Source organism: Bidens hawaiensis, unplaced genomic scaffold, assembly GCF_021521415.1.
Source record: "Bidens hawaiensis isolate Kalapana, Puna unplaced genomic scaffold, B.hawaiensis_p1.1 tig00055979_1, whole genome shotgun sequence".
NCBI lineage: Eukaryota > Viridiplantae > Streptophyta > Magnoliopsida > Asterales > Asteraceae > Bidens > Bidens hawaiensis.
The window spans coordinates 50,153-62,699 of record NW_027500090.1 but is presented as its reverse complement, the minus strand read 5'-3'; the positions used below and the strand labels follow the sequence as shown (position 1 = coordinate 62,699).

Sequence of the window (12,547 nt, the reverse complement as noted above, 5' to 3'; positions counted from 1 at the left end):
TAACGAACTTATACGTTTAAGCATTCTAACGAGCTTTATAAGTTAACGGGTTCCTAAACGAGTTGGGTCTGGGTGGGGATTAATGGTTTTATCATAACCGGGTTTGGGTTGCATACCCCCTCCCCCCTAGCCCATCCGTTTAAGTCTTGGTTCGACTGAGTTCCATTGAGTTATATTTGAGTCGACCCCGGGCATATACATGTTCCACTCGAGTGGGAGCTTTGAGGCCGAGTACCCTTCTTTTATATTTGGATCGAGTCACCTGCTCTGGGTGGAGCTGAATTCCAAGCCCCAGTCGAGTCTTTCATTTGAGTCGAGTCTCATGACTCATTCGAGCTAATCTTCCTTCCCACTCGACTCACTTGGTTGAGTTAAATCTCAACTTCCAGTCGATTGATCATTCAGGTCGAGCAAGGGTACTCGATTCCTTTTATGTTCGACTCGATTAGGGATTCGAGTCGATTCCGGATTTCACTCGAGCCAACGATTCCATATTCTCGTTGACCAGCCTAAACGAGCCGATCCCCCTCGTCCCAATCGAATCGACTCAATCGAGTCGCTTTCCTTTCCTTGTTCGATTCGAATACCGGTTAACTGGCCTTGGCTTCATTTGATTCGAATGGAGTTGATCCTTTGTCCTTACTCGATTGAGATTTTGTCGAGCCCTTTTATCTATACCAATCGGCTCATGGAGTCGAATCCTTTCAAACCCAATCGAGTCTTATAAATATATGTTACGTTAATTTATTTAAACCAAAACCAACTTTTTATTCGGTTTGATTAGAGTTCATTTAAGTCGGTTAGGCTTGGTTTGTTTCGTTTTCAACTCATAAGATTCGTTTACTCATACTTACACCTTAACAAGCGAGATTAAGGTGAAAATGAAAAGAATAAATCTTTTGATCCTAATACATAACATACCTTATGGATTTGATTAGGTTAGACCTTGAATCTCTTAGAATCCTAGTTGAACCCTTTTAGATCTTGAATAGGAATCAATATTTGTTGGCTCTCTAAAGATCTTGGATGGAATATGAAGATGAAATAGTTGAGTGTGTATGAGCAGAGGGTATGTGTGTGTACGTGAGGTATCCGTTAATGATGATGAAATAATGAATGTGAGGTAATTAGGGTTTTAGGTTTCTTTAATTAGACTAAGCCCAAGGCTTAAGACTCATAATTACTCTTAAGCCCATAACAACTCTAATCTTGTCCTTCCATATCATTTTTATTTAATTGAATTAAATAACATCACACACCACACGACTTAAGTAAACTTATATTATTTTATTTAATAGCTTTTCAAAAGTGGATGTTACATTTATCATAATATTCTCGTGTGTGTGAATGAGAGAGAGAAAGCAGCCAGGGCCCACCAGTCACCCGCTTTGCCGGCCATTGTCCACATAACCCCCCCCCCCCCCCACCTACCGCCCCTTATACAGCCGCGCCCCCTCAACACGCTCACAACATAGAGCCTAGCAATCTTATTTTATATCATTATTTATAAAACAAAAATACAAAAAACTGTGTTTTTTTTACCTTTAATCTGATTATACTATTCCTAAGTTGATTCCAAATGAACGAATTCAAACTTAAAAATGATCTTTCTGATACTTGAAGAATGAGGGGCAAGGGCAGGGTCGGCCCTGTGGGCTAGCGAAAACAAGTTAGGCCTTTAGGCCCACACTTAATTAAGGCCTCCAACTCCAAGCAAAAAAACAATATATATTGATATATTATAATGGGTAAAGTGAATTCACAGTGATTCTATGTGTGTTGGTAGGCTTTTTGTTACTAAAGTATAAGCTATAAGTTCAAAATTTGTAATAAATAAAATTTAATTATTAACAATTGTTATAAAAAGACCCTAAAATCGTATTTTGATTTAGGTATCCACATTCCTTGAGCATGTCGTTGACCAGAGCTCTCTTGTTCATATTATAAGATTGTGATTGATTCCACATGTATTTACTAAATATAATAATGAAAAAACAGAAGTGTTCAATTGTAACATACAAATATGACTAAATTGCCTAGTAAATAGTAACTCTCTAGTAGGAGTAGTAAATTATAACATAATAAGCTGAATCCATTATATATCTCACTATATTCTTCACGTGTAACTGGTCATCTATAAAGAGTTTCCTTTATTTATTTTAATTAAAATTATTATATATTTATGATTTATCAAAAATAATATATGTTGTAGAATGATCTAAAAGGTGACAGATCACAAAAGACGGGCTTGGAGTGAGGCACGTGGCAGCAGATGAGACATCATCAATTCTTAACACCAAATCACAAATAACCTATCTTGCCTTTTATTTTATTTCTTGTTGTATACTTGAACCATTTTTTCTAATAAATAATTTAACATGTCTTGATATTTAAATATGTGTATTTTTGTCTATATAGTATGATTAAGTTCACATGTATTTTTTGGAGACATTAAAATCTTACATTATCATTTTTATAGTACTATATTTACATTTAGTATGGCCACTCTTAACAACGCACTATGCAATAATTAAAAATATAATAGGCTTAGACACTTTCGTGACTTTTGTTTAAGAAGTTTCTTTCAACTTAATTTTTCAGTTGCTATCAATTGTTCAAATCGATAACTTTATTAGCTTTTTAATATTAAAGAAGGATAATACATTCTTTTTAGCTTATTTTTTTATATTATTTATTTATTTAATTCTAATAATCATTTTATCCCCAACCTCTCTTACCACTAGACCCTCTCTATCGCCACAGGCACTACCAGTAACCACCGATGCTCCTTCCACCATAGGGTTCCAAACCCATACCAAACTGGTTACTAAAGTTTCAGAGAGCCGCTGGCGGTGTCAATCGACCACTTGTCGGAGACATTGATTCCTCAACGAAGACGATATGGTGTTCACTAGCGTTGATAATGTTCATGAGTTGAAATCAAGTTTCAAATTTCTCTCTTGTCCACTCGGTGCAAATTATAACCATAATATACAATAAGAAAACTCACGAATTGAAACATGATTTGTAAGTGAAGCACCGTAAGTGAACCCAATCTAATACAACCAAATATGATGGATTAATGTTGTGTTCCCAAGACTTTTCTAATAAGAGAATGATAGGAAATGAAACAAACCCGTAAAACATTTATGAGTTAATTGATGACAATAAAATGACAGATAAATGAACAACATTTATGTTTCATAGTATTTTAATGAAAGGAAGTAAAACAAACATAAAGAAAAAACTTTTAATAATTCTAATTTCTTCCTAATTAGAAATGTAACATTCCTTCCTAATTTCCTTCAAAAAAAATTATTTCTATTCAATCCGTCAAAACTTTTTAACATGAAGTTGAATTAAAAAAAAAAACGAAAAAAAACTATTCATTTCCCTTACTTTCTTTTCTCTCCGTAATTTCCCTTCTCTATTTACTTTCGTTTACTAAACTCGAGAACAAATCGTAAATCGGATTCGAATTTTCGGGTTGGGTACCCTATCTCCTTTTCAAATAAATATAATATTACAATTATTTATTTTTCATATCTAATAATAATAATAATAATAATAACCGTTTTTACTGAATCCGGAGTCCAAATCTTTGATACTACCTGAAAGTTCGGTTTTACCTTCCTACGGAAAACCAGAATTCGTTATCATATCATATTTGGATTATTATTATTTCATTTACATTTATTTATTTTTCTATAAATTATTTTAAAGTACCTTACGAAACTATATCCTATTTTGTCGGGTATATAAATATAAATATAAAAATTAAAACTAAATATTATGTTGATTTATACACACCCAATTCAATTCCAACATAAAAACTAAAGTATTCATAATATTCTCATATACGTGGTGAGATCTATTCTTCAATAATAACAGCAGCAAGCATTCAATTCGCTTATTGGTACATATTTATTTATATTCTCTTATTATTATGTTATTAGCTTTCAGGTTCAATTCGTCGTAAGTCTTGTAAGTGGGTTGATGTTTTGCATGAGTTAGTGATGAATTTAATGTGAATTTAAGGTTTTTGTGTTACATGATTAAGATCTTCATCTGGGTTTGTGTGAATTTTTTTTATATTAATAAATTTGAATTTTTTTTATTGGTGTTTTGGGTGATTCTGGAAGTGGGTATTGCTTGATTTACTGTTTTGGTTTGATACTCATCTGGGTTTGTGTAAATTTTCTTGTTTTTTTAAATTTATATTATTATTATTATTGTTGTTGTTATTTTTGCAATTTATTATGAATAAATTTGATTTCTTGATGTTTTTGCAATTTATTTTGTTTGATTTACTGTTTTGATTTGATTCTCATCTGGGTTTCTGTAACTTTTCTTGTTTTTTAATTTTTTTTTTCTTTTGCAAATTATTATTAATAATTAATTGGATTTCTTGATGTTTTGTATGATTCTGTAAGTGGGTATTTTTTGATTTTCTGTTTTGAGTTGTTAATATGATGTGCGATTTAAGATTAATGATCTTGATTCTCATCTGGGGTTGTGTTAATTTTCTTGTTTTTAAATTTTGGGAATTTTTTATAATTTTTTTTGCAATCCAATATAATATATTTGACTGGGAAAATTGATTCTCATATGGGTTTTATTTAATTTCTCTTGTCTTAAAATTTTAATAATTTTTTTTTGCAATTCAGTATTAATAATTTGATTTTCTTGATGTTCTGTATGATTCTGTAAGTGGGTTTTGCTTGATTTACTGTTTTGAGTTGTGAATTTGATGTGCAATTTAAGATCAATAGTATTAATTCTCATCTAGATTTTATTTAAATTTTCTTGATTTTTTAATATTATTTGCAATTTCATGGCTTTTTCGTTCAAAAAAGCTTAATTTATATTTATAGATTTAAAGGGTGCAGTATTGTAATTATGGGGATGATCTTGACTTTTTAAAGATTTTGACTTTTGGGTTTGACTGACTTGTATTTTGACTGCAGGGTCAGAGATTTCTGGAGAATTCCGAGATTTGGGTTCCGGCAAGCGACTCGGGCTATATAAAGTTTGATTAATCTGCAAATTTTGTTCTGTTCCTGCTGAATTTGACTGGGAAATTAACTGGAGGGGTTTGACTTTTAGACTGAGGTCAAAATGCAGAGGTTATTATTATCAGAGATTCTGATGGATACACAAGGGGGAGGACAATCACTGTTGGGTTCTATAAAGATTGCGGTTTTACCGATCACCAAAGTTTTTACCATGTGCTTTCTAGGGTTTTTGATGGCTTCTAAGTATATAAATATTTTGCCTGCAAGTGGAAGGAAGCTTTTGAATGGGGTATGCTATTCAATATATTCAATCTTTTTTTTAAATAATATATATATTTTTTTATTATGATTCAGCTTCAGATAGATCCAGATTTCAGTTGATATGTTACGGGTTGGTTGCTGTAATACCTAGAATTAGGGGTGTAAACAAACTGAGCTTTATGTAACATACACTATGTTATATATAAAATTTACTTTTATGTAATTAAAATAATAAAATGATCCTGAGCCAAGCTTAAAACTTGAAAATTTAATAACGAGCCGAGCTCAAGCCTTAGATATAGCTTAAAAGAAAACTAGCCAAGCTCGTTTACACTCATAACCAAAATCTTAATAAATTTTAAACTATCCCAAGCCAAGCGTAAGCTTGGAAAACTACTAATGAGCTGAGCTGAGCTAGAGCTTTAGATTGAGCTTGAAACGAGCTCATCGGGCTTAGCTCATTTACATCCTCAATCCAGAATCTGTTTTTAAATATTTGTGATTTAACATATTTGATAGATTAGAGGGCGCTTGGGAACTAATAATCTTGGGTCGTACTTTGTATCTTTGGCACATATAACACTAATTCATGGCATAAATTAATTAATTATTTATTTATTTCAATGCAGTTGGTGTTTTCACTTCTACTACCATGCTTGATATTCTTTCAACTTGGACAAGCCATCACTTTTGAAAAAATGGTCGAATGGTATGCATGTTTTTTTTTTAACTTCTACTAATGTTCACTTATAACTTTCAGATATAATTACAAAGTTAATTTTTTTACAGGTGGTTCATCCCTTTTAACGTAGTGCTGGCTACCATATCGGGCTCTTTAATAGGGTTACTCGTCGCGTTGATTGTTCGTCCACCATACCCATTCTTTAAATTTACCATCATCCACATCGGCATAGGTAAATAGTGCTAATTCATTTTATTTTAATAATAAGAATGATTATGTGATATTGAATGATCAAAATTACCATTTTATGTTAAATAAAGTTATTTACCTGAACGTTTTTTTTGCAGGGAATATTGGAAATGTGCCACTCGTACTAATTGCAGCTTTATGCCGTGATAAATCAAACCCGTTTGGTGATTCTGCTAAATGTACTCAAGATGGAAATGCATACATCTCATTTGGGCAATGGGTAAGTTATATTTGTTTTTGAATTTATCATTAAAGTGTGTGTGTGCGCGCGCGTGTGTGTGTGTATATGTGTGTGTGCGTGTGTAAAGAGAAAAAATATTTTATAACTCTAGGTGCATACTATAAAATACTTATGTCATGTACCTTTTATTTCCATTTTTTTTATTGTAGGCTCATAGCTCTGCTATGAGTGAGATTATACATTGGTTGTTTATTCTTTATATTCTTGTTTTGATTTAGGTCGGTGCGATTGTTCTTTACACGTATGTATTCCAAATGCTTGCACCTCCTCCCGGAGGCTCTTTTGACATTGTTGACCAAGATAAACTCCCATTGAAAACCCCTCCAAAAGCTAGCGGGCCGCCTGAAGAAGTGCCTTTGCTTACTCACGAGCCCGAACCGACAAATGAAGATTTACCGAAAGAGGGAAAGGTGAGATATAATAATTTCTTTGATCTTTTCTTTAGGTGAATGTAAATAACTTAATAATAAATATCTTGTTTTATATTCTTTTTTTATGTAGATAAAGCGATTCTTGAAGTATTGGTATGAGAAGTTGAAGCTAAAACAAATAGTCCAACCACCTATTATTGCATCGGTAAGTTATTTCGCTTATTTATGTGAAAATAATTAAATTTCCCATTTTTAATTTGTTATAATAATGGTTTATGTGTTTTTTTTTAATATATATAAAAACTATTTTAACGCTTGTTATTATGCTTTGTTGTAGATATTGGCTATTACCATTGGATGCATACCATTTTTGAAGAAGTTAATATTCACACCCGATGCACCACTCTACTTCTTCACCGATAGCTGCTTGATTCTTGGGTATGAAACATATCTTTAAATGTATTTTCTTACCTTTCTTGCTCTAACTAGAAATTTAATAATTCTATAATATTATTGTATCACATGATGAAAATATATTTTATATTTTTTTGTTTTAGGGATGCTATGATTCCTTGTATTTTGTTGGCATTAGGTGGCAATCTTACAGATGGTAAGTTTACTTATTGTTCATTTTTAAGTGATTAATAATAATAATTAATTAATTAATTAATAATACTAATGCTGTTGACTTTTGATAAAACGCAGGACCGGGGAGTTCAAAACTCGGACTAAAAACAACTGCTGCGATTATTTTCGGGCGATTAGTTTTGGTTCCGCCAGCTGGATTGGGCATCGTGACATTAGCCGACAAACTTGGATTTCTTCCACCCGATGATAAAATGTTCAGATTCATTCTTCTTTTACAGCATTCAATGCCCACGTCCGTACTATCAGGTACTCGCCAAAAATCTTGAATTTGACCAAAAAAAGTCAAAACTTGTTTTGATGTGTATATTGCGCATTCAATGTCTCTCTGTGTATTATCGGATACCCATCAAAATCTTGATGGGTTTTTGACTTTTGTACGCATTGACAAAATCTTTATCGCTTTTGTTAGCATTGACAAAAAAAGCCAAGCACGGTTCGTATATGTGCAAATACATGTACACAATCAATGCAATATCTGCGTTATCAAATACCCACAAAAAATCTTGATGAATTTTGTACACGTTGACCAAAAAAAGTCAACTTGATTCTCATGCGTATAGTACATGTATATGCAGGTGCTGTTGCTAGTTTAAGAGGGTGTGGAAGAGAGGCTGCAGCCATCTTGTTTTGGGTTCATATCTTTGCGATCATATCAATGGCGGGTTGGATCGTTTTGTATCTAAACATCCTCTTTTAGATTCGGTTATTAAAACTGGGAGAAACGAGCATAAGCAGCAGCAGGCCGTTTGGACGTTTCAAGAATCAAAACGTGCAAGATGGCGGGTCAGTTATGCAATGAGAGAGAGAGAGAGATGATTGAATGAAGGGTGTGTGTATATAGCTTCTATTAATTTGGTTACTACTTGTCATGGCCATGGATGTTACACTATTATTATTATTATTATTATTATTATTATTATTATTATTATTGCTCTTTGATATGAAGTGTTTGATTAGAAAGCCATATTTAATAAAATTATTCTCAAGTAAAATGTCACATAATTCATTTGGAGATTTGATTGAACTGTTGTATCACATAGCTAAATAGATAGCGTTTTTCTAGTGACTTTGTATTTATAAAATATTGAAATGTAACGTTTTGGCGATTTTGTTGCGGCACGATGCAATCAAATGGCTCATGAATACGAGATTATAATCAAAATATTCAAAAACCTCTAAAGGTTTCTTGATACAAGTAGTTTACTGTTAATAAAACTCAAAAACCTAATTAAACAATAAATCCTAGATTGCATTATATGGTTGAGAATCATAAGTCAAATAGCTAAATTTGATTAAATAAGTCACGTATACTTGCCTCTTAAATAAAAAATTTTTAAGCAAGAAATAAATTTCAATGATTTAAGCTTATTCCTTTCGTTCTCGTAATAACCTTCGGTTGTATATCAGGGCGTGACCAAAAGATGCGTTAGAGATAAAACTACCGAATGATACATTTTGTTAACAATTTCAGACTATGAGAGTATACACGAGTAAAAATAAATACGCGACTATAAGCAAGAATATGTCACTGGCATATAGATATGTTAATTTATATATGCTCAATCTTATCAACCATTCATTCATCTAATGTTGCATCAACATAACCACAAAACCAAAACAAGCAAACAAACAAAAACCAACAAACCAATCCACAAAACTCACCATTATTATAATACTACAGCTGCTAACTCCAAATCATGCGTCGGATAAGTACTTTCATGGACCTTCAACTGTCTAGACGCGTAAGCTATCTCCTTCCCTCGTTGCATCAACACGCAACCTAACCCTTAATGCGAGGCATCAGCACAAACAACAAAATCCTCGTCACCATCATTTTGTTATTATTATTATTATTATTATAATAATAATAATAATAATAATAATAATAATTTACTAGCATATAACCTATTATTATTATTATTATTATTATTATTATTATAATAATAATAATAATAATAATAATAATAATTTACTAGCATATAACCTATTATTATTATTATTATTATTATTATTATTCCTATGAGACTCATACAAACATACTAAAAAAGACCCCATAATCTCCTACTACTTCTATCCACCCTTGAACCAGGACTCTTAATAGCACCTGGGTTACCCAACCACAATGCCAGACCAATCCCCACCAAACTCACCACCGGTGCCGCCACAAGCCACCACCGTCTTCCGCCTGTTCCTCCACCACACTCGTTAGTCATGATTTCTTCACCACCGTCCCCTTCAAACAACGTATTATTATTATTATTGTTATTATTATTATTATCGTCCACCTCGGGTTGAATTTCTTGAACCCCGGGCCCACGATTCTCGCTTTCTTTCATATTCTCATAATCCACGTCATCGGTCGGAAACTCAAACCGACACAGCGGGCAAGTATTATGTGCAGTCAACCACGATTTGATACATGGTGAGTGGTAAAAATGAGAACAAGGAAGCCGGTTAACCACAGTTCCAACCGTCAAAGCATCTTTACAAATGGCACACGCCAAACCGTTATGGTCCGTATCATTAATCACCACACGGTCAAGATTATTTAGAAACGACTGAGCCGCAGGTGGTGCGCCACGCCTCGAACCATCCGCCTCGGCTAACCGCTCCAAAAGCTCCTCAAAGCTTCTTGCATCAAGATAATCTCCAGAGTTTCCCACGTAACGGAACGTTTCTTGATCGTTATCTATGTTTCCAAATGGGTCGATTCTTCTTTCACTTATTGTTACACGAATCCCACCCTCGGTTTCACTAGTCATTGATCTTTCGAGATGAACCCTCGCTATCAAAGATCCAAGAGTGTTTTCACCATTTTCATCATCCTCAACCTCGTCCCATTCGTCATCCGAGGTCCACTGGTTCAGACCCGCGTGCATCGGGTCAATATCCGTATCCGATTCACCACCAACAAAACCATGAACATCAACAGAAACTTCTGAACCATCATCATCATAAGCTCCATAAGAAACAGAATCACCATCTCCAATAACCGAATCATAACCGTCACTTTCAGTGTCGGAAACGGCCCGCCTCCATCTTCTTGACCCGCTCGGGGTGGTGCGGGCGCTTGTGTCGGAAACGGGAGCCGGGTTTTGTCTAGCAAGGTTAATCATGGTGGAAAATTGGCGGGAAAACATGTCTTCGATTGATTCGGAACTATTGTTGTTGTGTCGGGTTCGCGTTATTCTAGGGTTAATACGAGGAATGTGCGGTGATTGGCTGCTATTTTCCTCTAGTAACAAAAACTTACAGTCACCACATATGGTTACCGAATCAAGATCAATACTGTCATTTTCAGATGAAACTGTTCTACGGCATAGAGCACATATCTGTAACGCATCATCCATGTCTGCAAACTAGAACCAGAAGGATAATTAATTAATTATTAATGAGCAGTTGAAGAATCATAACAGATAGCCAGAAAGGCCTGTAAACGATTCAAACATTCAGTACTTCAGTGAACTGTTCGTTAACCGCTCGGTGGGAAGTTCATTTATGCTCATTTACTCAATAAAGAACGTGCATGAACGCATGCTTTGTTCATTAATTTACATCCGTGAACATTCGTTTTAAATATTAAACAAAATAATTAAATATTACTTTACAATCACACAGAAAAAATAAATACCAAAAAAAGCCATATCATATCAGTACGTCTCCGTGATTTTCCGGCCCCGTTGCATTTTATTTACGTTCGTTCGTTTAAGTTTAATATTTGTTTGTATGCGTTCATTTAAACATATCATTTATGTTTGTTTAATTATGTTCATTTATGACCGTAAACTTTTCGTTTAGATTTTTTAACAACAAACATAAACGACAAAAACATGCTTATTTTTATAAACGAACAAACACGAACAGGAAGACAAATATTTGTTCGTTTAACTGTTTGTGCCTGTTTAAACTTAAATGAACAAACACGAACATGCCCTTGTTAGTGTTTGTTCTGTTCGTTTATGTTTGTCTGTGTTCATTTACCGTTCATATATTTTCTTTATGTTTGTTTAATTATGTTCATCAATGTCCGTGAACTGTTCATTTAGATTTAGATTCTTAACAAACATAAACGAACACTGACATACTCATTTTTCAAACAAACACAAACACAAACACAAATATCTGCTCAACTAACTGTTCGCATCCATTTAAACTTAAACGAACAAACAAACAGAAGCATCCCTCATTCGTGATCCTTCGGTTTACTTTACAATCACTAAGAGAAAAGAAATACCAATCAAAGCCCTATCGCATCAGCACGCCTCTATGATTTTTCCGACCCCTTTATACTTAATTTTTGCTCGATCATCTAAGTTTAATATATTTGTTTTTGTTTACGTTTCTTCACGTGTATGCTCATTTACTTATGTTCATGAATCGTTTAGATTTTTTTTTCTTGAATATTTTTTTCTTTTTCAAAAAAAAAAGAAAAAAAAAACACTAACAACCCTAAATGATGAATATTCAAGTAAACCAACTAAGAACCCTAAATCAAGCATGCAAACTTTACTAACCTGATTTCAAACTAAATTAGGGCTCCAAATCTAAGTCCAAACCCTAAAAGTCAATTCCCCAAAACCCGATCGTCAATTTGGTCTTCTGATTCGAAATCAACACACAAATCAATCAATAATTAACAAATCATTAGCAGAGATTCAATATTTAACTGCAATTAAATCGAACTGGGTATACCTTGAGGCGAAACTGATCAAAAAGCAACGAAATTAGCGATTGTTATTGTGTTGATTTGGATATAAAGAGAGTGTGGAGTGTGATTTTGGGGTAATTGGAGTTAGGTTAGGTGAGAAATCGGGGGTTTTGTTTGAGCCCTAATTTGGGGATTCTTCAAGTCATGAAATGAAAAGAAAGGGGTGGATGTTAGATAAGATGGTGCTTTTTTTTACTTTATTATTATTATTATTTCGAAAGGCCCGCGAATCTTTCAAATAAGCTAATGACTAAATTTATCACATCGGAATACACTTGTCTTTTGATCTGGGTAAAACCTTTACCTAAGGCTAACACCTGTGAACACTCGTTCGAAGGCACAACAGTGCGGTGAAATAACACATATTCAGTT

The 12,547-nt window shown here is 33.5% G+C and overlaps 2 protein-coding genes across 2 annotated transcripts; one reads left to right on the top strand and one right to left on the bottom strand.

Annotated features, from left to right (window-relative positions):
* The first annotated feature begins 3,847 nt into the window (after window positions 1–3,847).
* On the top strand, window positions 3,848–8,210 carry LOC143601258 (protein PIN-LIKES 6-like). Its single transcript, XM_077078711.1, has 11 exons — window positions 3,848–3,916; window positions 4,968–5,304; window positions 5,906–5,985; window positions 6,066–6,190; window positions 6,306–6,427; window positions 6,667–6,858; window positions 6,950–7,024; window positions 7,157–7,257; window positions 7,377–7,429; window positions 7,525–7,713; window positions 8,043–8,210. The coding sequence occupies exons 2-11, from the start codon at window positions 5,119–5,121 to the stop codon at window positions 8,162–8,164; spliced, it is 1,245 nt and encodes a 414-aa protein (XP_076934826.1). The 5' UTR covers window positions 3,848–3,916; window positions 4,968–5,118; the 3' UTR covers window positions 8,165–8,210.
* Window positions 8,211–9,474: 1,264 nt separating this feature from the next.
* Window positions 9,475–12,287, bottom strand: LOC143601259 (uncharacterized). Its single transcript, XM_077078712.1, has 2 exons — window positions 12,160–12,287; window positions 9,475–10,826 (listed from the first exon to the last, which is right to left on the bottom strand). Exon 2 carries the CDS (start codon window positions 10,815–10,817, stop codon window positions 9,507–9,509), a length of 1,311 nt encoding a protein of 436 aa, XP_076934827.1. The 5' UTR covers window positions 10,818–10,826; window positions 12,160–12,287; the 3' UTR covers window positions 9,475–9,506.
* Between the last annotated feature and the right edge of the window lie 260 nt (window positions 12,288–12,547).